The sequence below is a fragment of the Lepisma saccharinum genome, chromosome 3, assembly GCF_977018435.1.
Source record: "Lepisma saccharinum chromosome 3, izLepSacc3.1, whole genome shotgun sequence".
NCBI lineage: Eukaryota > Metazoa > Arthropoda > Insecta > Zygentoma > Lepismatidae > Lepisma > Lepisma saccharinum.
Genome location: NC_139231.1, coordinates 34,273,529 through 34,300,857, shown reverse-complemented (window position 1 = coordinate 34,300,857; position 27,329 = coordinate 34,273,529). Strand labels below are relative to the sequence as shown.

General features: G+C 38.3%; 2 protein-coding genes across 2 annotated transcripts in view; both read right to left on the bottom strand.

Moving 5' to 3' along the window:
- LOC145985510 (collagen and calcium-binding EGF domain-containing protein 1-like) overlaps positions 1-9,029 on the bottom strand; it is a 30,710-nt gene extending 21,681 nt beyond the window's left edge. The window contains exons 1-4 of the mRNA XM_083119583.1: positions 8,960-9,029; positions 3,984-4,225; positions 1,829-1,928; positions 515-669 (exon numbers count right to left, since the gene is read on the bottom strand). Of these exons, the coding sequence (XP_082975709.1) occupies positions 515-669; positions 1,829-1,928; positions 3,984-4,225; positions 8,960-9,029 (567 nt within the window). The remainder of the gene's footprint in view (positions 1-514; positions 670-1,828; positions 1,929-3,983; positions 4,226-8,959) is intronic.
- A 1,967-nt stretch (positions 9,030-10,996) lies between these two features.
- LOC145985509 (collagen and calcium-binding EGF domain-containing protein 1-like) overlaps positions 10,997-27,329 on the bottom strand; it is a 62,663-nt gene continuing 46,330 nt past the window's right edge. Inside the window, exons 9-10 of the mRNA XM_083119581.1 lie at positions 15,367-15,577; positions 10,997-11,023 (exon numbers count right to left, since the gene is read on the bottom strand). Coding sequence (XP_082975707.1) covers positions 10,997-11,023; positions 15,367-15,577 — 238 coding nt within the window. The remainder of the gene's footprint in view (positions 11,024-15,366; positions 15,578-27,329) is intronic.

Genomic DNA, 27,329 nt, shown 5'->3' with positions numbered 1-27,329 from the left:
AATATACGTAACCCACTCCCCCTTCCTTTCGAAAATCCTCGGCACGCTACTGTGTATGCATATTTTAACCTTAATTCATTTTATATTAAACAAGAGATAAATGGGCCTCCACAATGACTTAATGGTAACGTCGTCACCTTGTAATCAAGGGGTTCGGGTTCGATGCCAGGTGGAGGCACATAGTGGCTCGGATCCCACTTTAAACTATTGGTCCAGTCACGATTAGTCTTTCTGTGCATAAAGTAAACTTAAAACCAAACTCAACCAATCAACCTATAAGAGATAAAAGTTTATGAATAGAATCGTAACATGCATTTCTTGAATTATATCTGCTTCTAATTTCTTTATATACACAAGATTTATGCATAAAGGAATTTAGCAATTTTACATAATCATAAGAACAATTAAAGTGATAGGTCCGTGTGCCATATATCGAATCTGTAATATTGCTTGCAGCCAATTCTTTCACTATCACTCTAAAGCCTAAACTATATAAAATGTAAATCAAACTTACAATAGGCCCTCTCTTACAGCGACAGAAATTGTTGTTGTCTTGAACGTAAGAGTCATATTTCTCGTGGTACTTCTCTTTCTCATGAATCACTGGAGCAACGCCTGGTTCACCGGGTAAGCCTCTGGCTCCTGGTGAACCTGGTTTTCCAGTAGCACCTTTAAAGTAAGAAGATGGGTTATAAACTGTATTGGTTGTATTTCCACATTCCCACAAACACATATAAACAGATATAGTACATGGACTGTATTATTACAATTTTAGAAAGGTATTTGGAAGAAATGCGAAGTTTTGTCGTAAAATTTGTAATTTTCTTCTGTGTAATATTTTGGAGGTCAAGTCCAATAACGCTCCCGAAATAACACCACTGATGTGGAGAGAGATACATACAGCGTGTTCCGTTATGAGGGATTGAGAAACAATTGATAATTTGAAGTGTAAATGTTTTTTAACACAACTTTTGATGTAGAGACTCTCCGAGTTTAGGAAAATGGTCAATGCAACTCGATGGTTGCGCCCTGACAGACATCTAAACATGCTGTGCAGCATCTCTAGAGTGACTAGTGCAGCTGTATTTTTAATACGTTGTAATGCTTGTGCATGTGCAAGCACGTATATTCAATATTGTTGTATAACTCGGACAGTTTATGCATCTCGTAAAATTAAAATAATAACAATATGCTTTTAAACTGTGAGCATTTATTTCTCGATCCCTCTAAGCGGAACGCGCTGTATAAAGTGTGTCGAAACGTCAAGCACAAATTGCAGTTTTTACCATTACTAGCAAATTGTTTTGATCTGTGCTCAAAGTTGATGGGCGGGGCATCTCCAAACTAGGCAGAATTACGTAAAGCGTCTCCAAAGCTCAAGAAAACATCCGCCAATCTAGAAGTTTCCACTTTGAGCACAGGATTAAATTAATAATAACGGTAACCCGTGGCTCGACAGCCCTGGAAGGGCTTTGGCCTATCTCCCGACTGCCAGTCTCCCTCCCACAATCCAACCTAGAGCTGTGAAGATCTTCACTCGGAAATGGAGTGAAGTGGGGTTAGCACGTCAAACCCTCAGTCGTTGTAGGAGATTTTCCAGACCGGGTTACGCTACTCACTCACTTGTAGTTCCCCAATTTACTCACGATGGTGGGTTGCCACCGGTCCTATACACAGGCCGAAAACCCAGAGACTGAATCCAGGCGGACTGGAACCCATGCCGTCCCGCAGTCGGAGTCCAAAGCACAGAGCCTTAGACCGCCCGGACGGAGGAGGACTATAATAATAATGGTGTTCCAGTAAATTCCATGTGAGAATAAATACTTACCAGGAAATCCACGGGGCCCTGCAGGTCCTGGTGGCCCTTCGGGACCCGGGGGCCCAGCAGCAAAGCTATACAACCGAATTGCCGTACTCAGAGCTAGAATCTGCAAAGAAGTATATGCATTTATTGGATGAAAAATTCAAAGTGTTTGTCAATGTCGATCAACGAAGTTGAAATTATGAATAACTATAGTTACTTCTTTTATAAATTCTACTTGGTGAACTCCTTTACTGAAGATAACTCGGAAGTAAAAAAAAAGAAAAGCAATATGTAATATTCCTTACATTGTGAGAGTTTTAAGATATAGTGTTATTTACTAAATTTACACGTAGCTACGGCCTTTGCAAGTCATATTATGTCATGCAGTAATATTATTTTACCAGGTAATTCTGAGAACATGAAATCTGCTTTGGTTGAATATAAGGAGGGAAAAACTGGATTAAATACATGTTGTAAAGAATATGGAATTCCGAAGAATCGAGATGAAAGGATAAATTGTCCTGCTCCAGAATCACCTGAAAAACCTAGCGTCTGGAATGGAGAAACATTTTCAAGGAATCTGGTTAGAAAATCCCACGAGGGTGTCCCAACCTCTGAAATGGAGAAAAATCTTCAAGGAATCTGGTTAGAAAACCCCAAAGTAAGCCCCTTGTCGACGTGTAGACCGGACAGAACAAAACCAGTTGCAGGGCGAGTCTCCGAGAGGTCCCCAAAAGGTTGTATGTACTGGACGCACGAACTAGAGGAAAATTAATGCAGAAGAAAAGAAGTGAGCATCTCGCTAAAACTCTACGAAGATTCGCGTTTATGGAGAGGCAGGGTCCTCCAACCTCATCGCAGGCAATGAGTCACACAAAGAAACAGATGAAAAGACTCAAACAACAACCATGAGGCCTCCTACAATTAGATCTAAGAAACTGAAAGATAAAACTCAGGCTGAAAATGACACACAATGGTTGGTATTACTTCCTATGTGAAGAAACAGTGGAAGGAAACATGGTACAATGCATCGATTGCAAGAAATGGGCCACGATTCGTGTTCAGGGCTCTGAAACGAAGAACCGCATTTCAACAATTGTGATGTTTGCAAATAAACTACAGTCCAATGTTGTTTCATTTTTCCAGCCGAGAATATGTTTACTTGTTTATCATTTTCAAGTATTTATTTCTTACACTGAAGAGCTGATATAATAATGATTGAGGCTCTAAATGAAGAGACTTTCATTAGAAAACTTGCCACTGTATTTTGTAGTTTTTGAGCCTTTTAAACACGATCTTTCTCAATCTTTTCATTATTCACTTTGGTTGAATACACCATGACCTTGGCATACCCCTACAGGGGTAATGTCAGGCGTTCGGGGTGGCCAGGGAATTGGACCACCTCTTTTAATCCATCTGTTTGGAAATTCCTCATCCAATCTGGCCCGGACTGCCAAATGCCAGTGTGGAGGTGCTCCATCGTGCTGGAAGAACTGACGTGGACGTCAATGTCGTATCTGTGGGGGTATGTCAAGGACATGGCGTATTCAACCAAAGTGACAACTGTGGAACAGCTTCGTGAAATGATTACAGTTGCCATTGGGACATGCTACAGGCAACCTGGCGGGAAATCGAGTATCGGCTGGACATCCTCCGTGCGACATGTAGAAATGTACTAAATGTACTCAAATGTACTAAATGTACTAAATGAACTAATAACTACTTTGCTCACAGAAACTTTATGACTATATATATTCATTAATACATAATTCATTTGGATACATGTGCAGTTACAGACAGTTGCCATTAGGGCGTTTCGATTCGAAACTATTACTGTATATGCTGTCAGTATAGAAGCAGTTGCAACAAAAATCCGCTTGCAAAATGAGTTTTCTGGAAAATAATTTTCATATTATTGCTTAGCCACTCATTTCTTTAGTTGGGATCGCCACCTCCTGTGCTATTCTATTGTACTCAGCCTTTTGTATTCTAATCAATCTCAATCATCTACTGAACGAGTTGATCATTTTAAAAAAACAAGGCTTACAAATATTTCCCATGCATAACGTGATTATCTGCATCTATTTCAAATAAAAATTAATTCTTAACTGCGATACTTCGTGGGGGACAGAAAGTGTCTCCCCCGAATCGGTGCCTATGATCTCAACATGTACTGTACCTTCTCTTCCAGTCGGTTTAACTTCCTTTGCAGGCGAGAAACTGTTTCGCAACTAGCGCTGCAAGAATCTAGCCTTGACGATTCCCGAGGAGGGGGTCTGAGCACTGCACGAGTTTCTGCTTCACACGTCCGGTTGTCACCAAGAATCGTGTAACCAGGTTGGCAGGTGCAATAATAGCTCCCCTCTGTGTTGATGCAATTGTGGTCACAGTCACCATTGTTATCCAAGCATTCATCCACGTCTGAAAATAAAATGAACAGAATATTGACACTACTGGCAATATTGGAAATCAGTAAATTTTATGATGTTGCACAAAAGGCCAACCAATTTTTCTTCTACAAGTTGAGCAATCCAGTGATCGATTAGTTCGTACGAACTTTCCCGCCTGATCATTACCAGTGCGTAGTTACAGAGCGGTTAGTTCATTGAACTCTCCAGCCTAATTATTGCCTATTTTTGTTGGAGCAGGAAAAGGTTTATTACTAATTTTGCCTTGACTCATCTCACTCAACAGGTCGCTAGGTGCCGTGGCTTGCCGTGAGTTGATAGCTTCTTGGAGATGAGGCCTTGCTCGAGAAAATGTTTATTATCCTTCCACAAGTTGAGATACTAAAGAAATACTCGAAGCTAGGATTGAAAATTGTGACTTTTTTCGAGATCCACGTTATCACGCATCAACTTGAAATGTGTGAGGACACTTTCTCCGTTATTTGCAGAGCAAAGTAACCCAGCTGGTGGACTTTTCTAGCTAGATACTTGAGTGCAGACTTCCTGGTGTAAGTAGGGTCCTGGACAACATTCATACTTTGGTAGGTCACATCTTCAAGGAAGGTTGTATTTTACTATTTAAATTATAAAAGTGTAAAGATATTGATTATTAGAATCATTAAATCAAGAACACCTTGGGCAGGCCATATGGCACAAATGGCAGAGGAAAGAAGAGTTTACAGGATTCTTGTTGTGGAACCTGGAAGGCCAAGCCAAGACATAGATGGAGGGATAACGGTGAGATGGATCTAAAGGAAATCGTAAGGATGGAAAAGATTGGATTGATCTTGTTCAAGATAGAGACAGATGGAGGGCTTGTGTTACTGCAGCCATAAACCTTCGGGTTTAACTAGGCTAGAGTGTTAGTTAGTTAATATTACCTGATCGAAACAATTTATTATTATAAAATAGAAAGGAGTAAAAATTATGCACATTCAAATGTTGCATTGAATATGTGTTAGAGGGATGATAGAAGGTTTACTTTTAATAGATTCCTCTCCGAAAAAGATAGATCCAATGGATCGAACGGTGGATTCGAACCTTGTAAGGTCTCCGATCATCTTTATCATTATCTTTACAATTTTATTTTATTTTAGCACAAGATTTGCCAATTAATTTTTAACAGAACGGGCGCCAGTAGGTGGGACATGACCAACTTTGGCCCACTCTTTGCGACGCCCCTAGTTGAGTGTTTTTGAAGTTCATGAAAGCTTTCATTCCAACCATTGGTATACCCAGATTTTTCCAGGGGAGTGCAAAACAAAACCTATTTTCAAGGGGGGCAAACAACGCTTCCTTCGGGCCGGGAGGACCCTATATACTTAGAAATTGTGGCAATGCTTTATTTTTAATTATTTGAGAAGGAAATAACACTTATTTTGTTTTCCAACGTAAAAAAGACAATGAACCATTTTTTTTCATCAATCGTTTTCTAGAATTTGGGGCAAGTGCTTCCCTATGAATTCGCCCATGATTCCAACACAGTGCAGTTAGCTGTTTACACAACACTTCTGCTCCAACTGTGGGCAAGAAATAGAGGGTTTTGTGATTTAAATGTTGATTGTACAGTGTCTCTCAAAAGTTTTAGGACAACGACATTTTAAACTAGGCAACCCAATTTTCACAAGGCGTTGGTGGGTTGCGTGTAGAGTTAGGCTCAATTTCAGGGTTGCCACATGCACAATAGATATTTATAAAATACGCGAAAGGAATAAAAACAAGTAATATTGTATACCCACACCCCCTATACGCCTTCATGGTGTGGTGCTATGCACAGGGGAACACTTTTTTACTTTAATATTGTATAAAATTATTAAAAATATCACTATTATATCGCAAGTGACAAAATTCTTTCTGAAAGAAAGAAGAAAAAAAAGTTTTTTTTAGTATTTCATCACTGATGAGTCTACAGAAAGGAGAAGTGGTGAGAGAAAACGAAAGGTAACAAAGGAAAGGAGAGGAGAAAGAGAAAGCGAAAGGAGAAGAGGAAAAGTAGAGGAGAGAAGAAAGAGAGGATAGACGAGGAGAGGAGATATAGTGAAGAGAATGGAAAAAGATTCTAGGAGAGATGAGGAAAATGGAGCAAAGAAGAGAGAAGAGGAGAAGAGGAGGCGAGAAGAGGGGAGTGGAGAGTAAAGTAAAGGAGAGAAAAAGAGAAGAACGAAAAGAAGAGGAGAAGAGTGCAGTGGAGTCGGAAATCTAAGACAGGAGAGGAGATGCGTGGAATGGAGATAAGATGCGAGAAAAGTAGGGAAGGCGATATGAGATAAAAGCAGAGCGAGCAGAAGGAGGGGAGAGGAGAAGGAGAAGAGAAGAACAGAAGGGACTGAAGAGAAGAGGTAGATGCAGAAAATATCGTCTCAGCGTCAAGAATTGATGCATTGGTCAAATTATCGACATGAAACATTCAATAACATTTTGAAATTTATTGGAGAATGTATTAGATCGGTTCGAAATGCCTTTTGGCTTAGTTCAAAGCAAGGTAAAATCTTCCATGTAAGATCTTTGATTTTACCTGCGAGTATACCACTAAAAACATGAATGTAATTTGAATATTTATAAGAATTATCCAATTTTTATCCACTTCTCGGTTCGTTGAAGTGGAGATTTTGTAATTTAATATTTCCCCTCCCCCCATCGTTAATTCCAAACTGAATCATTCCGTTTCACACGGCGTGGACAATGAACACAATGGGATAGGTCTAAAACTTACGAAAAGATTCTGCCACCGGAAGGGTTTGAACCTACGACCATCAGATTGACAGTCCTGAACGGTAAACACTACCCTACAAGCTTTCGTTCCTGAAAGTAAGTAGAAGGAGCTGACCAATGTGAAATGTAGATGCAACTCTCCTCCTACATGTAATGTGCAAACAATACTTGTTTGTAACAAACAAAACGAACGTAGTACGACTCGGCGAAAACATTTAATGGAGAATTGCACATGATGAAAACTTTTCATTCGATATTTGCGGAGGTATCCTTGCATTGAACTCGAGTGGGAAAAGGGGTAAAATTAGTATGTCCTGAATTGCCACAAATGTAAATAGTTATTTCATTAATATTTGTCTTTGAAGCAGTATACAATTATCGTTAGAGTATCATAATTCACGATCTTATACATGAAAATATCCCTTTGAATGTGTGTCAATTCATTTATTTGTTTATTTTTTTATAAATTCCATATTCAGAACAATGTAGCCATTATACACTGCTATTACAAATAATGTTACCATGCTCTTGTTTATAATAAAAGGAGAATTAAAAAAGAACACCTAGTATGAAGAATCGAACCTCTGACCGCAATCAATGCTTTCAAGAACTCTAACCAATACACTACGCCCTTTGTTTCCCTTGGAGCAACAGTTCTTAATTATTCTGTCGCGTCAATATTGTAAACGTTATCCTGCAAAAAAGAAGTTCAATACTCTGATATAGCTCTGTACTTCTAGAATTACTCTATACACATGCATTTGAAATTTAACTCTGAATTTATTTCTTCGTTGTTAGTATATCTAAGCTTTGTGAAAGTGTCGGCCCCCCTATCCCTCGTTTCTATCCGGCCCTCTTGATTACTTCCTACTTTCATCCCTCAATCTCTCCTTTCACCTCACCCTGGGTGCCAAGCGAGCAGATTATATTTGCGCCGGAATTACAAAAGGGGGGGGGGGTTCACATAACAATTTATATTTGTATGTCCCTGGTTCGTTTACACTTATACAGCAAGTGAATATACAGGTTGTTAAATGGCCAGTACCGTAGTTCTTGAAATTATAACATTCTCGTAGGATATATAGGTTTATTATACGTAGTTATATAGCTATATACATATTTTACAGAGCGTTTCCATGAGTGTCTTGCATAGATCAAATTACCAAATCTCTAATAATATATATGCGCACCTATGGCATAACCATCGGCACTTCCCTTACCACCGAGTTAGCCTAACTATCTCGGTGGGCCTATCCTCAGCTTAAATGATATTCCGTTACAAATGCGTTTTCTTACGCCTTCACTCCTTCTTTTGGGCATCAATTAATCAAATACGGAAATATCCACATAATCAAAGCTTTTTCTAAAAGGGGACTTGGGACAGCAACAGGAGCTGGCATAACCAGATGCTACAATATTATATCCAGTTTAGCCACCATAAGTGGACTAAACTTGAGGAGACGTTCCTCTTTCGTCGATCAATGGGGAAACACTGTTTTTTTGCTAAAGCCCACTGGCCTTTTTTATAGCCGGGGTAAACGTCCGTGGACGTGGACCCCGTAGCGTTGGAAAATTCCACTGCCAACGGTCCTTTGAAAGACTGCTAGCTCCCCCAACCGGGGAGGTAAAAACAGGGGGAATCTAACATCCAGCAAAGCACAATCCAATAAGTATATACACTTACATGCAATAATAACATAAAAGTACACTCATGGAAACATATTACTTAACCCTACCCTCGTAGCTGGCCAGCAATTAATTATTACAATATACCAAAACCAGTAATGGTCAATCCGACCGTTACATAGTTCCCCCCTTCAAGAGGAACAAGAAAAAACAATACACCCAAAAACAAGATCACCATATTTACAAAGTCATCCAACACAATTACGCAACACACACTAAAGATATTCAACTGTTCTCAGAGTATCTGAAAAATGAAATTGTCACTAGTTCATTCACTTTACCACATTGACCACAATGTTCACAAATTCACCAAGCTTCCTCTTCCTTGTGAAGTCCGCCACTGAAGTATCCTCTCTAGGATGAAGTCTTCCTGACAGCATCTTTCTTGAAGTTGGTTTTCTCTGGTTCCTGGTTTGACTCCCCAACGAGTCCCTGGTTCGACTCCCGACTGAGTCCTTGGTTTGACTCCCAACTGAGTCCCTGGTTCGACTCCCGACCGAGTCCCTCGCTTCGACTCCCGACCGAGTCCCTCGCTTCGACTCCTGACCGAGTCCCTCGCTTCGACTCCTGACCGAGTCCCTCGCTTCGACTCCTGACCGAGTCCCTCGCTTCGACTCCCGACCGAGTCCTTGGCTTCGACTCCCGACCGAGTCCTTGGCTTCGACTCCCGACCGAGTCCTTGGCTTCGACTCTCAACTGAGTCCTGGTTCGACTCTCGAACCTAAATCTGCAATGTGTCTTTCTGTTAACAACTCGGAGACACGCAAATAAATAAACAGTGTTGTGTGAATGAAGAAAATGGGGGTAAGTTATATACAAATGAATACTAAATAAAAGAAAATCAGAAATAGAAGATCCGCGGTCGGCTATTGTGACAGCTGGGATTGCTGGCTAGGCGGGCCGACGGTAGTCTTCCTAACCCTCATTAGGAGTTGTCGCGTGGCTCCCCTTGGCTGTTTTCTGTCCCTCCACCTCACAGCAAAAGCTGGTGGTTTATGGCTGGACAACTGGCCTGGTTCACATTCCACAATCGGACAATCCTTCCCATTCTTTGCCCTGAAAGTATCTTCTTTAATCCTTCCAGACATTAAACATGGACCTGAGTGTTCCGTTTCAAGTTCACCATTCACGCCACGCGATCTGCCAGATATAGTGTGCTCTTTCAGCCACACCTCGTCTCCAATGCGAAATTTACATGGCTTACGTTTGATCTCGTTCTCTTCATCCGGGAACACCTGAAGTAAGGCTGGGCTCGTTTTCTTATATTTCAGTCTCACTTCTTCTGTCTTCCTTTTGTTGGAAACAGTACAGGGAACGCAACTTCTGACGTAGCGAGCGATATCTCGTGTCATTCCAAGCCACGAATATTTCTCCTTGATTTTCGACAACGTTTTCTGCTTCCCATTGTGTCCTGCAAATTCAGAATCGTGATGTGATGTCAATATTTGAGATTTCAAACTCAACGGGACCCATATCTTGGCTGTTCCCTTAGAATCTTGCTTGCAGTCTATCCTCCTGCACAAAACTCCCTCCTCATCCAAAAACGACTGATTGGCCAACTTAACAACTTTCTCCTTATACTTCCTACTCCCAGAGAAATGCTTTCCCTTCAGTTGTTTCATTATTTGAGATAACAAACTGTCTCTCATTTGCTCTGAAACAAGCGATGAAGTTTTTTGTAGCCTCTCAGAAACCAGTAATTCATCATTTTCATTGTCCTCTAAAGCAAAAGGCAAAAATGATAATGCATGGTTCTTCTTGTCCGTAGAAATGGAATTTTTTCGAGGAAATTTGCATTCCCCTTTTATTCCCTTCCTCCGTTTTTTCTTTACCTCTTTCGAGATTTTCAAAGAGCATAATGCACCAGCGTTTGCAGTCTTCTTAACTTCGAGTCCTTGGGAATCCACTAATTGGCCCGTATCCTCATTCGTAGACTTCCCGCTATTCTCATGTGCATGTGTGTTGCATCCATCCAGGCTCGAGGGATCTGACGAGTTATTCCTTTCCTGTACCACGTTATTTCTCTGCATAACTGTAACAGCGAATTCTCGTTTACATGCACGCTTCGAGAACGTGTAAATCACGTCGCTATCTTTGAACGACCAACCGTTCTCCTCAATGTGCAAAATTATCCCACTCTGATTTAAAAAATCCCTTCCAACGATTATGTCACGGAAACAATTCTCAAGGATGATAAATTTATGCCTAAATTTCATGTTATTAATACAAACAGTAGCATACATCTCGCCCTTCGACGTAACGCTGCCCACAGCTAATGAAATGTTCCATTTTCTCGTCTTCATGAATTTATTCCCATCCCTCTCTAACAACTTGGCTGTTTCCAAACTTAGAGTAGAAGCTGAAGCTCCTGTATCTGCAAATAATACAAAGCGTTTCTTGTTAATCTTACATTGAATGAGAGGTTCGAGGTCTTGCTGAAAACAGCCTTCTCCATTCAAAAAACGGCCTTTGTTTCTGCGTTTTCTCCCGGCGGGTGACAGAATGTTTATTTGGGGACGCTGCTGACCTCCCTTTCCAGCGGGTTGGTTCCTTTTATTGGCCTGTTGACATTCCTGAAGTTTATGGCCCTCACAACGGCAGCCCCAACAAATTAACTTTGCAGAATTTTTATTGGCCCCCGCTTGCCCAAAAGTTGCATCAAAAGAGGGTCTCTTGTGCCCTACGGTCGCATCACCGCCAATGCCCCTTCTTAGAAACGCGGTTGTTTCACAGCCCTTGATCCTTTTTCCTAAACCTGGATTGAGAGAGCATAAGGGTAGCTGGTCACTCTCGGTTCCCCCCTCGCTTCTCCTCGCGGACAAAGCCAAATGTTTTACTCCTGTTCTTCGCGAGGTGTCCTCTTCAGTGTTGCAAACTTCAGAAAAAGATAATTCCGTCTCACCGGCGAGCGGTGAATAATAAAGCCTTTCTGAATACAACCTTCTCTGAACAATGGCTGCTTCAGATTCCAATTCCTTCAAAGTCTGAAATTGCATTCCATACAAATGCCTTCGGAAACTAGGGTGTGCATGAGATAGAACATGTTCGATTACTTCACATTCGTCTGTCTCTTTTTGCCTCATAGAAAACAGTTTTCTCATTCTACGAATAAACAAAACCAGAGATTCTTCGCTCATTTGGAAACGATTCTGAATTAATCTGTCGAGCTCATTCTTATAATCTACAGAATAATACTCTTCTAAGAAAGCATTTTCAAAGCTCTTGAAATCTTCAAACGGGCGTGAAAATCTAAACCAATCCCCTGCAGCCCTCCTTAGCGAAAACGGAAGAATCTTGTCAAACAATGACTTCTCCGAAATGCTAATGACATCTTTATAATTCCGCAACTCCTGCAAATAATCATGCGGCGAAATCTTGTCATCGCTCCCTGTGAAGACTGGAATCGGTAAATTTGACTTATCGAGAATTTTCTGAACTTTTTTCTCCTCTTCCTTAGCACTCTGCTGTTCAGTGCGCGATAAAGCAAGATTATTTAATTCCCTAATAATTTCCTCCTGTGATTTATCGCTTATATCCTGATTACCCAATAGCTGTCCAAGCAAATCTCTATCAATTTGTACTGCCATTTTTTCTACTATACTTTTTCCACTTCGTAATAACATTCACTTCTGTACGATCTTCGTTGTAAAAATTAAAAAATCTATCCGTCCGTCAGTCCGTCTATCTTTCAAACATATAGACCTGACGACAATTTACACAACAAGATATATCCCGGACGAGCCCCCATATGTGAAAGTGTCGGCCCTCCTATCCCTCGTTTCTATCCGGCCCTCTTGATTACTTCCTACTTTCATCCCTCAATCTCTCCTTTCGCCTCACCCTGGGTGCCAAGCGAGCAGATTATATTTGCGCCGGAATTACAAAAGGGGGGGGGGGGTTCACATAACAATTTATATTTGTATGTCCCTGGTTCGTTTACACTTATACAGCAAGTGAATATACAGGTTGTTAAATGGACAGTACCGTAGTTCTTGAAATTATAACATTCTCGTAGGATATATAGGTTTATTATACGTAGTTATATAGCTATATACATATTTTACAGAGCGTTTCCATGAGTGTCTTGCATAGATCAAATTACCAAATCTCTAATAATATATATGCGCACCTATGGCATAACCATCGGCACTTCCCTTACCACCGAGTTAGCCTAACTATCTCGGTGGGCCTATCCTCAGCTTAAATGATATTCCGTTACAAATGCGTTTTCTTACGCCTTCACTCCTTCTTTTGGGCATCAATTAATCAAATACGGAAATATCCACATAATCAAAGCTTTTTCTAAAAGGGGACTTGGGACAGCAACAGGAGCTGGCATAACCAGATGCTACAATATTATATCCAGTTTAGCCACCATAAGTGGACTAAACTTGAGGAGACGTTCCTCTTTCGTCGATCAATGGGGAAACACTGTTTTTTTGCTAAAGCCCACTGGCCTTTTTTATAGCCGGGGTAAACGTCCGTGGACGTGGACCCCGTAGCGTTGGAAAATTCCACTGCCAACGGTCCTTTGAAAGACTGCTAGCTCCCCCAACCGGGGAGGTAAAAACAGGGGGAATCTAACATCCAGCAAAGCACAATCCAATAAGTATATACACTTACATGCAATAATAACATAAAAGTACACTCATGGAAACATATTACTTAACCCTACCCTCGTAGCTGGCCAGCAATTAATTATTACAATCAGTAGCGAAGCGTAGTCTTACGAAGGAGGCAAGCAATGTTTCAGTACAACAAAACATGTAGTACAACGACATGCCGAGGGGAAAGATTCAAGGTTTATAGCCTCATTTACCCAGTCGCTGGATTTGTCAAAATATCGTAATAAAGTGACTGTACTAAAAATAAACCATATGATCCGCAAACGTCACATTTACTTTTTAAAAAAAATCCAGGTAACGTTATTCATATGATATTAAACGTTTTGCATATGCGAACTTTCTGCATACGACTAAAGGGAGACGGAATTTCTTACTTACTTATTAGTACCTTTATTTGTTCATTATTATTTAATATGGTCAAACGGTGACCAAACCGATTTAGATAAAAAAAAAATGGGAATCATTTGTTTATTTTACGCTGCATGATGTAATTTAGTATTTTTGGGCACCCTAAAAACCGCATTGGAGTAACTTAAACACTAAATAAAAAGTTAAACACAAACAATAAAAAATTCATTTCAAAGCAAAGAAACACATGCATAGACGATGTACTCACCACAATAAATTTCAAACTCTTGGTCCATTGGATGCCACCCTTAGTGACGATATTCATACTCCATTCTTCTTTTCTTCTCTAGAAAATGTTTAAGCACACAATCGTAAAATTTAGTTTCATCCATTTTGATAATAGTTCCTTCTCAATGGACAAATGAGCAAGGGCTGACAACCTTTCCTGACCCATGCTGTTCCTGGCGAATGTCTTGATACGTTTCAGCGTTGAAAACGATCTTTCAACTGACGCTGTTGTGGCTGGTATAGTCAGTACTAGCAGACACAGTTTGTGGAGTTCGGGCATCACTTGTTGTAATTCGTTGTTTACAATGTACTTCAAGATGTCCTTTACACTCTTATTGCGGAAACAATCCCGAGAATAGGCAATACTGAGCTCGGTGTGCAACAAGGTTTTGTCAAAATGCTGGATGTACAGTTGCATAAGCGATGAGAAGGCAGTTTCTGGAAATGTAGCAGCATACATGCGAAATTTCACGCTATCGAGCAATTCAACAAATCGTAGGGCCTCAAGGTTTTCAAAACGTGAAGACAGTTGGCTTATGATGTTGTCTATAACTTCACAATATATACGTTGGTACTGAGATTTTGTGTCGCCTACATTGTTCCTCTTCCTTCTCGGCTGTGGTACTCCTGCAATATCTATTGTCCTTGTATAAATTATGTCAAATTGTTCTCGTTTCTTGGTAATGTCACTTTTGACACTTTCAATTTCTTTGAGGCAAAATCCAATATCCATAGTTTTTGTTTGCAGCACATTAAATAAATATCCCGTCAAGGAAAATATTTCCCCAAACAAGAGAAGAAAAAAGTTGGTTTCGAAACTATCCAGGAATGCCAAGAAACCACCCGCAGAAGAAATTGTTTCACTGTCCCAGTCTTGTGCATTGCCAATAATGTCCTCAAACATTTCAATTATCTTCACTCTATTTTCGGACGTTTTTTGTACAAGCCGTTCACTGTAGTTCCACCTGGTCTGAACCACTTCAGGTAACCTTGCTTTAACTATATCGTCGAGAGCAGCATTTCTTTTTGTCGAATGCGAAAAGAAAGAAGCAAGGCCACTTAGCGTCGAAAAAAACACTTTGCATTCACTAATGTTGCTCACTGTTTGAGAAAGTACTAAATTTAAGCAATGTGCAAAACTGTGAACAAATATTGCACTAGGGAAAATCTGTCTGACTCGTGCTTGTGTCCCCGAGAGATCCCCTGCCATTACGGCTGCCCCGTCGTATGTTTGACACACCAATTTTGATTCCCAGCCTAGTTTTCGAATTGTTTCAACAACGTGGGCAGCAATTACAGCTGCAGTTCGGTTCCTGCTGACATCCTCAAACCCCCAGAAACGCTCAACAATTTTTCCTGACTTCGTCACGTAACGAAACATCGTCGAAAGTTGCGATTTCCGTGATACGTCCGAGGATTCATCGATCATAATAGCTACGAACTTGGTTTCACTTACCTCGGCTTTAATTGCGTCCGTTATGACACCACTCGTGCTTTTAATAAGGTCATTCTGAATCTCACTTGACAAGCCAGTAAATGTTGTAGAATTCTCCAAATGACTTGCCAGCAAAGTATCAAATTCTGCCAACATATTTACAAGTTCTACATAATTTCCACGGTTCAATGATGCCTCACTTTCATTGTGTCCCCGGAATGATAATTCTTGACTACCAAGAAAGGTTGTTACACTTGCAAGACGCTTTAAAATATCGCGATTTTGACGAACAACTTTGTTATGGCGCTCGATTGTTACTAGTCTGTGGTGATCCAGAGCAAAATCCACACGAGATTTTCCGAATTCCTTCAGAGTTAAAAATGCCCTTATGTGAGACTCTGCTTTTTCATGTCTCTGTAATGCATTGTGCACGTTATTCAGATCACAGTATCCCTCACTTGACCACACGGAGTTCGTCTTGTGCACGGCGAACAATACGCATGGCCAACAGTACAACCTACTGCGTGCTTCACAACCTGCTAGCCAAATAAACTTGTGGTACAAATTGCTTTGGAAATGTCGCACAAAGCCCCTTGGGCTAACTTGTTTTAAGTCCGGTAAATGCGGTGTTGGTCGACCCCCTTCCACGATTTTCATTTTAACACTTATCTCTCTCGAGCTAAACGAAGCAATTTTCAATTGCTCAATAATACACCCGCACTTCACATCAACCGTTCCTAAATACGCGTTCATTCCGATAAATTCACAGCACAAAACACGAAGCAACAAACACTCACACTATCCCACGCGCTTTCCACAACTGCAAATACAAGCATCCACACAAGATCACTTTGAAAATCTCTGAAACAACAGAAAGTGATACCAAGCTATTTCCTTAATTTTATCCGTCACAAAGGAAAGATATATATCAGTTTGGAGATAAAAATTACGCGGAGGAATCAGAATCATTTCAGCAGAACGAGTATGTACATTAATATTTAAGTAATAAAGTGTCATTCAATGGCGTGCCCGGGGCGAAGGGGGGGGGGGGGGTGGATGGTAGACATAACCCCCTTTTGGCCCAGTATATCTAAGAAAAAACGTCAAAGGAAGGAAAAGATGACAATATGGGGACCGTAAAAAGACCCTGGGAACACCACTTGCGTCATAATAATAGAACTTAAAACATATTCGGGCCTCCCCGATGGCGCAGTGGTAGTGTCGTCGCCTTGTAATCAAGGGGTTCCGGGTTCGATACCCGGTGGAGGCACAAGTGTTTCAGATACCATTTTAAACTGTAGGTCCAGTCCCGATTAGCCTTACTGTGCATAAAGTGGACTTAAAACAACAAATCAATCAATCAATCATTAAAACATATTCTTGTGCTCATAATATGCAGAATGTATACGATTTACTTCTATGCCATGTACAAATATCAGTAGATAGTTCTTTCTCAGATAGCTTTATTTTCACCCCAAGTTTTATTCAAAAGCAGTCAATTTATTGATTGTAAAATTTGTGAAAGAGCTCACTTGAATTACTGAGTAAATAATTTGGCAGTTGCAAACACTGGTAGCGGTCAACACTTCTGGCGTAATTTGAGCTGGACCGACCAGGAAGCAGGGTGCAGGACCAAGGTCCGTCCAATCTTCCCTCCCTCCCTGAGAAAACTCTTCACGGGGGTGCAGAAATTCCACTGCCCCAACTCCCAATGTCAACTTTTTTTACTCGTTTTACATTTCGCGAAATCTAAAATAATTTGTAATATAATATGATATATATGGAATTTAGAACAGTGATAATAACTTCTTTTAGTTATTTTATGACTAACAATTATTATTATATTTGCGATCTTGTTTACGTGTTCATGAAGACAAATATTCGTTACTAGTTTTTGCTGGCAACGTACCCATAGATGAATCCTTCTGCTTTCGGTTGAACTCGGCTATTTTCGGGAATCACGCAAGCTCGGAAAGCACAGCTTTTTGTAGAAGCTTTGTGGACGGGTTCCACCAGAATTTCACGCTCCGCCATGTGACTCCTTTGGAGGCCTTATTTTCCCGCAGAACGGCTGCAAGCATTGAGGCTGGTGCTTGCTACAGAGCTGCTGGGGGAGTTTGCGGCCGCATTTTTTCGCGAAATCGAGTGCGATGGAAACTAAATACGGTTAGAACATTAAGTACATTAAATGATATTCGAATTATGCAAGCAGTGCTTGCATTGCTTGTACTATATCTTCGCCTCTGATTACAATATACCAAAACCAGTAATGGTCAATCCGACCGTTACAGCTTGTGAATATATTTTATTTGTATTTTTATAACGGTTAAATGAACATCTACGAAATAGTTCCTTATAATAAACTCCGGTTGACCAAGTTGCCAATATAAACAAATGGAACCTGGGACCGCTAGCAGCCCAATCGAAAACTCTAACCACTACACCACGTCCTTACCTTCGATTGAAAGAACAATTTTTAAGTATTCTGTCCCTCCAATATTGTAAATGTCGTTGGGTATACATGTAGTTGAACTTTTACTTTAATTTTGAATTGCTTTCTTGTAGTATAACAGATATCTTCGAGAAATAATTTTCGAAGTGATGAAGAAAAACAGAATATTGGTAGTTGCGAAAATGCGAGTTATTTCTTCTAACTTATTATTGTGATTAGACATTACGTACTAATGGAAAATATCTAGAGGCTTGAACATTGCAGGACGATATTCTTTTCCTGTGATACTGCAACAGACGAAATGCTTGTTTACTGACGCAAGTGTCATGTTCAGAACAGTCTTATGAAATGTATTTGCTGTTGCGTAAGGTAACACGAAATAATTACACCGTTTGCGAACTACCAAATCTGCGCAACGTTAGACGTAAACAGGCGGAAAATTTTGTTCATAAAATCACTTCACATTTGACAGTATTAGTCAAGATAGTCTCGTGGGACACTGTGTTAAGGTGCTGGAGTAAATCCTTCTTATTTTTCTTTCTCGAAGAACAACAATTTTTAAAGTAGATTTATTTATTTTAAATTGAGAGAGAGAGAGAGAGAGAGAGAGAGAGAGAGAGAGAGAGAGAGAGAGAGAGAGATTACAAAATAGTTCAAATAGTGCGAGCGCCATTGAAAAGTCATGATAATTCTATGTTTAGAAAATAATATATTTATAAATTAAATGTTGCGTACTAGGAATTATTATTACAATAAAGAACACATGTCTAATTGTGAGTTAAGAGAAAGCAATAATAAAGAGACATTCTCGCATCACGATTGAAGTTCGAAAATGTCAGGACAGAGATTGAAAGTAACGCACTGTCCTGACAAAATCGCTGAATCGGACGTCTGGTAGCCTTGCATCAGTGATTATAAAACTAAAACTACCCAATATTGCAGCCTGAAGACTTTTGCGCAAGAAACAGATTCATTTATGTAAGAACAAAATTGAAATTTTTATACATTTCTAAAATCGACGATGTTATTTTCGTAGTTATTAATAGGTTCGAGTAGTATAAAAACCCATATTATAAACTCAGGAAAGTATGAACCCCCCTCAAGCAGATTTGGCTACACTTAAAACAAGCTCAACATGCCCATATGAGTTTTTTGCTCAAGTGTGGAACCCTGTCTAATCCAAGATTTTTGTAAAAAAGCCCTCATGGAATCCATGAGAAAGTATGACCCCCCTCAGATTGATTTGCCTACACTTATAAAAGGCACTTCTGTGAGATTGTTGTCCATAAATTTGTTAAAAATATGCCCCTCTTGATATTTTTTTTGGCCACACTTAAAGCTAGGCCATGATACACCTACCCACATACCCACTCACACCCACACCCACCCACACCCACCCACACCCACACATATTTATTTCCGGTCCACTTCCGGTCCACTTCCGGTCTACTTCCGGTCCACTTCCGGTCCACTTCCGGTCTACTTCCGGCTTGCCCACTTCCGGTCTACTTCCGGTCCACTTGTGGCCAAGTTGTGGCCTATTTCTGCTTTATTTATATTGCATTATGCTCTGCAACAAATTTTTATCCAATATAGAGTTTTGATTTGAATCCCAAGAAATTTTATATAAATACCAAAGCCAAAAATATTAACACACACATACACTTACACATATACATACACTCACACACAAATCACACTGCTGAACCCAACTGATATTTTTTATCCAGTATAGAGTTTTGATTTGAACCCCAAGAAATTTTATATAAATACCAAAGCCAAAAATATTAACACACATACACACATACACATACACACTCATACATACATACACACTTCTCATATAAACATACAGATACTTCTTCTGCACAGTCATCAACATTTCCAAACAAAATTGAGTGTGATTGCCCTGTATAGTTTGGATTGCAAGGCTAAGTTTTGCAATTTTCTAGACCAGGAACTTGACCCTGTGCACCAGAAACAGGCTCTCCACAAATTATGTGAACATCATGGAGCACACAATATATTTTACAATTTTGAGAATCTCAATTTAAATTCAGGAACAAGAGATTTGGATTTGATTTTGCATCTTGAATCAACCTGCAAACAATATTACATGTTAGGCTGGGCTATTTCAACAGCAGTAAATATTTACCAAATGTTAAAAAACAATCAGAATAATATCTTCCAGGAAATATAGATACCTGAACATGCAAACATATTTTGAAAGAAGAAATATTGCAAGATATATAAAATCAGACCACCTGTTGGATTCTTTTAGGGAAAAATTTGAAAATCTATCAGAGTATGATTTTTTTAAAGTGCAAAATGAAACAGAGGCAAGATGGGTACTTGACAGTGATGTTGGGTTTGGGTATGTGAGCATAGAATTGGGTTCTGAGTATGATGATTTTGAATCCAATACATACTGGCATAGAATTGATGCATACCTGTTGCATTGTTCTTGGGGAAAATATGTTGCTTTTTTTACAAAAAGTACTTCAAGTTTAGAAAAATTTAGGTTTTACAAATTTTTCCATGATCATAGAATTTATACAAACAGCAGGTGGCCTGTTGATGACATAACATGGGACACAACAATTTCCATACTTGATGAGGCAGGAAAATTGGATGTAAATTCTGGTTTATGTTTTAATGAGTTGATTATGTACCTGCTTAAAAACAATATCAATTCTGGCGTATTCAATACAAGATGGACTTAAATAATTAGAGTTTTTACACAAAATATTTTTTTTGCTAACAATTTCAAGTTTCTTGAGTGGGAATATGTTGTTTTTAAGATCAGCATTGATTCTGTAGTACAGCATTGCTGTGGAACATGTTAAGTTCTTGGATTCTGTCACACCTATTCTAATACAATTAATATCACAAGTACCATTACAAGGCACGCATTGCATAAAATCATAATTCCAAGCGATGGCATGGAGTAATTATTTTTCCACGATTCCATATCAAACAAAAAAATTATACTGCAATTGGAGCTTCAGCAGTTCGGGACTGTGCATTATATTGTCTATAAATGTAGGAAAAATAATATTGTACGGGTTGCAAACAAAACTCCCAAAGCTTATGTATTTCAGGTTTCTTAAATTTGAAACAGAATCCAAACTGTCTGGAAGTTCATAAAAGTGAAGCTATTCTACAAGCGGGTCTATCTCAGCTTCTGCATGATATATTTGAGCAAGAGGTGAAGTGTTTATAATATTTGTTGGTATTGAGGTTTGTTCTGAATCTTATCAATTATGAACAGCTCTGCAGCATGTTGTGATGATGAATATCTAGTCCCTAAACCTAACAGAGCTGTGCAGTGATGTTGTTATTGGGAACAGGATTCAAATCCTACACAGATTTATGGATAGGAGTGATTGCCATGAAATTATATCTAGATCCCTATGCAATAATGCTGTTATTGGGAACAGGATTCAAATCCTACACAGATACAGATTCTTGCTGAGCTTAATAGGTGATTGTCATGGAAGACATTTCTGCTGTTATTAGGTACAAAATTCAATTACACAGATATAATATCTAGATGCATACAGAACTATAAATCTATACTCAATATCCCTATACCTGACAGCTGTGCGGTGATGCTGTTATTGGGAACAAGATTCAAATCCCACACAGAAACAGATTTTTGCTGGGCTTAGAACTATTATGGATAGGTGATTGCCATGAAATAATATCCCTATACCTGACAGAGCTGTGCAGTGATGCTGTTATTGGGAACAATTTTAACAGAGCTGTGGTTTCCATAAATCTATACTCAATATCCCTATACCTGACAGAGCTGTGCAGTGATGCTGTTATTGGAACAGGATTCAAATATACAGATTCTTGTTAAACTTAGAACTATGCCATGAACAAAACTGTGCGGTGATATAATTATTGGGAACAAGCTTCAAATCCCCGCACAAATACAGATTCTTGCTGAGCTTAGAGTGAAGACACCAGTGATATAATTATTGGGAACAGGATTCAAATCATGGATAGGTGATTACCATGAAGATACTCAATATTTTTGTTATTACGTACAAGATTCAATTATACAGTTACAAAAATATTTATTAACAGAGCTGTGCGGTAATGTTGTTAATGGGAACAGGATTCAAATCCTACACAGATACAGAGCCTTGGAATTATTATGGATAGGTGGTTGCCATGAAGATAGATACTCAATATCTCTTTACATGACAGAGCTGAGCAATAATGTTATTATTGGGAATTGGAACTTAGGTACAAGATTCAATTACACAGATACAGACACGGAAATAATTTTTAACAGAGCTGTAGTTTCCATAAATTTATACTCAATATCCTATACCGTGCAGTGATGCTGTTATTGGGAACAAGCTTCAAATCTCACACAGATATAGAGCTTTGGAATTATTATAGATAGGTGATTGCCATGAGGATAGATATTAGACACAGACACAGAATCAATAAATTTATAATATCCCTATACCTGACAAAACTATGCAGTGATGCTATTATTGGGAACAAGCTTCAAATCATGGATAGGTGATTGTCATGAGGATAGATATTAGACACAGACACAGAAATAATATTTTCCATAAACCTATACTCAATATTCTTATACCTGACAGAGCTGTGCGGTTGTTATTGGGAACAGGATTCAAATCATGGATAGGTGATTGTCATGAGGATAGATATTAGATACAGACACAGAAATAATATTTTCCATAAATCTACTCAATACTGACAGAACTGTGTGGTTAATATTATTAGGAACAAGCTTTAAATCTTACACAGATATAGAGCGGAATTATTATGGATAGGTGATTGCCATGAGGATAGATACTCAATATCTCTGCTGTTATTGGACACAAACACAGAGAATGAAATAATATTTAATAACATAAATCTATACTCAATATCCCTATACCTAACAGAGCTGTGTAGTGATGCTGTTATTGGGAACAGGATTCAAATCATGGATAGGTGATTGCCATGAGGATAGATATTAGATATAGATATAGAAATAATATTTATCCATAAATCTATACTCAATATCCCTATATTTAATAGAGCTGTGTAGTGATGATTCAAATCATGGATAAGTGATTGTCCTATACCTAACAAAGCTGTGCGGTGATATAATTATTGGGAACAGGATTCAAATCTTACACAGATACAGAGCGGAATTATTATGGATAGGTGATTGTCATGAAGATAGATATTAGACACAAACAGATACAGAGCCTTGCTGAGCTTGGAATTATTATAGAGAGGTAATTGTCATAAAGAACACAGAGAATGAAATAATATCTAGTAAATAAATTTTTGTAAATCTATACTCAATATTTTTTTGATGGGAACAGGATTCAAATCATGGATAAGTGATTGCCATGAAGAGGTAAATAATATTTATCCATAAATCTATACTCAATATCCCTATACCTGACAGAGCTGTGCGGTGAAGCTGTTATTGAGAGGATTCAAATCCTACACAGATACAAATCCTTGCTGAGCTTAGAATTATTATAGATAGGTGTGTTATTGAGAACAGCATTCAAATCCTACACAGATACAAATCCTTGCTGAGCTTAGAATTATTATAGATAGGTGATTGCCATGAAGATAGATATTAGACACAAATTTTATAAATCTATACTCAATATCCCTATACCTGACAGAGCTGTGCGGTGATGCTGTTATTGGGAAGAAGTTTTAATACTGAGCTTAGAATTATTATAGATAGGTGATTGCCATGAAGATAGATATTAGACACAAATTTTATAAATCTATACTCATACCTTACAGAGCTGTGCGGTGATGCTGATATTGGGAACAAGCTTTAATACTGAGCTTGGAATTATTATAGATAGGCATGAAGATAGATATTAGATACAGATACAGAAAATAAAATAATATTTATTATTAATTCTATACTTAATATCCCTATCTCTAACAATTACAAATCCCACACAGATACAGAGCCTTGCTGAGCTTGGAATTATTATGGACAGGTGATTACTATGGAAATAACATCTAATAGAGCCTTGCTGATATTTCTACAGCATGGAACTGTTATGAATCCCTAACAGAGCTGTGTTGTGTAGGTACAAATCTCACACATAGATATAGAGCCTTGTTGATATTGTTATTGTCATAATCCCTATCTCTAACAGAGCTGTGTTGTGTAGGTTGTTTGGAAAATATTATTTATTTTTGCTGATATGTTATGGATAAGATGTGAATAATACATACCCTAATAATCTGATTCTGATATTTTCCACTATTGTTTCTTTATAAACGTTTCAACATACGTTCCAGTTTTGTAGCTCTGTTAGGGATTCATAACAGTTCCATGCTGTAGAAATATCAGCAAGGCTCTATTAGATGTTATTTCCATAGTAATCACCTATCCATAATAATTCCAAGCTCAGCAAGGCTCTGTATCTGTGTGGGATTTGTAATTGTTAGAGATAGGGATATTAAGTATAGAATTAATAATAAATATTATTTTATTTTCTGTATCTGTATCTAATATCTATCTTCATGCCTATCTATAATAATTCCAAGCTCAGTATTAAAGCTTGTTCCCAATATCAGCATCACCGCACAGCTCTGTAAGGTATGAGTATAGATTTATAAAATTTGTGTCTAATATCTATCTTCATGGCAATCACCTATCTATAATAATTCTAAGCTCAGTATTAAAACTTCTTCCCAATAACAGCATCACCGCACAGCTCTGTCAGGTATAGGGATATTGAGTATAGATTTATAAAATTTGTGTCTAATATCTATCTTCATGGCAATCACCTATCTATAATAATTCTAAGCTCAGCAAGGATTTGTATCTGTGTAGGATTTGAATGCTGTTCTCAATAACACACCTATCTATAATAATTCTAAGCTCAGCAAGGATTTGTATCTGTGTAGGATTTGAATCCTCTCAATAACAGCTTCACCGCACAGCTCTGTCAGGTATAGGGATATTGAGTATAGATTTATGGATAAATATTATTTACCTCTTCATGGCAATCACTTATCCATGATTTGAATCCTGTTCCCAATAACATTATGACCGCACAGCTCTGTCAAAAAAATATTGAGTATAGATTTACAAAAATTTATTTACTAGATATTATTTCATTCTCTGTGTTCTTTATGACAATTACCTCTCTATAATAATTCCAAGCTCAGCAAGGCTCTGTATCTGTTTGTGTCTAATATCTATCTTCATGACAATCACCTATCCATAATAATTCCGCTCTGTATCTGTGTAAGATTTGAATCCTGTTCCCAATAATTATATCACCGCACAGCTTTGTTAGGTATAGGACAATCACTTATCCATGATTTGAATCATCACTACACAGCTCTATTAAATATAGGGATATTGAGTATAGATTTATGGATAAATATTATTTCTATATCTATATCTAATATCTATCCTCATGGCAATCACCTATCCATGATTTGAATCCTGTTCCCAATAACAGCATCACTACACAGCTCTGTTAGGTATAGGGATATTGAGTATAGATTTATGTTATTAAATATTATTTCATTCTCTGTGTTTGTGTCCAATAACAGCAGAGATATTGAGTATCTATCCTCATGGCAATCACCTATCCATAATAATTCCGCTCTATATCTGTGTAAGATTTAAAGCTTGTTCCTAATAATATTAACCACACAGTTCTGTCAGTATTGAGTAGATTTATGGAAAATATTATTTCTGTGTCTGTATCTAATATCTATCCTCATGACAATCACCTATCCATGATTTGAATCCTGTTCCCAATAACAACCGCACAGCTCTGTCAGGTATAAGAATATTGAGTATAGGTTTATGGAAAATATTATTTCTGTGTCTGTGTCTAATATCTATCCTCATGACAATCACCTATCCATGATTTGAAGCTTGTTCCCAATAATAGCATCACTGCATAGTTTTGTCAGGTATAGGGATATTATAAATTTATTGATTCTGTGTCTGTGTCTAATATCTATCCTCATGGCAATCACCTATCTATAATAATTCCAAAGCTCTATATCTGTGTGAGATTTGAAGCTTGTTCCCAATAACAGCATCACTGCACGGTATAGGATATTGAGTATAAATTTATGGAAACTACAGCTCTGTTAAAAATTATTTCCGTGTCTGTATCTGTGTAATTGAATCTTGTACCTAAGTTCCAATTCCCAATAATAACATTATTGCTCAGCTCTGTCATGTAAAGAGATATTGAGTATCTATCTTCATGGCAACCACCTATCCATAATAATTCCAAGGCTCTGTATCTGTGTAGGATTTGAATCCTGTTCCCATTAACAACATTACCGCACAGCTCTGTTAATAAATATTTTTGTAACTGTATAATTGAATCTTGTACGTAATAACAAAAATATTGAGTATCTTCATGGTAATCACCTATCCATGATTTGAATCCTGTTCCCAATAATTATATCACTGGTGTCTTCACTCTAAGCTCAGCAAGAATCTGTATTTGTGCGGGGATTTGAAGCTTGTTCCCAATAATTATATCACCGCACAGTTTTGTTCATGGCATAGTTCTAAGTTTAACAAGAATCTGTATATTTGAATCCTGTTCCAATAACAGCATCACTGCACAGCTCTGTCAGGTATAGGGATATTGAGTATAGATTTATGGAAACCACAGCTCTGTTAAAATTGTTCCCAATAACAGCATCACTGCACAGCTCTGTCAGGTATAGGGATATTATTTCATGGCAATCACCTATCCATAATAGTTCTAAGCCCAGCAAAAATCTGTTTCTGTGTGGGATTTGAATCTTGTTCCCAATAACAGCATCACCGCACAGCTGTCAGGTATAGGGATATTGAGTATAGATTTATAGTTCTGTATGCATCTAGATATTATATCTGTGTAATTGAATTTTGTACCTAATAACAGCAGAAATGTCTTCCATGACAATCACCTATTAAGCTCAGCAAGAATCTGTATCTGTGTAGGATTTGAATCCTGTTCCCAATAACAGCATTATTGCATAGGGATCTAGATATAATTTCATGGCAATCACTCCTATCCATAAATCTGTGTAGGATTTGAATCCTGTTCCCAATAACAACATCACTGCACAGCTCTGTTAGGTTTAGGGACTAGATATTCATCATCACAACATGCAGCAGAGCTGTTCATAATTGATAAGATTCAGAACAAACCTCAATACCAACAAATATTATAAACACTTCACCTCTTTCTCAAATATATCATGCAGAAGCTGAGATAGACCCGCTTGTAGAATAGCTTCACTTTTATGAACTTCCAGACAGTTTGGATTCTGTTTCAAATTAAGAAACCTGAAATACATAAGCTTTGGGAGTTTTGTTTGCAACCCGTACAATATTATTTTTCCTACATTTATAGACAATATAATGCACAGTCCCGAACTGCTGAAGCTCCAATTGCAGTATAATTTTTTTGTTTGATATGGAATCGTGGAAAAATAATTACTCCATGCCATCGCTTGGAATTATGATTTTATGCAATGC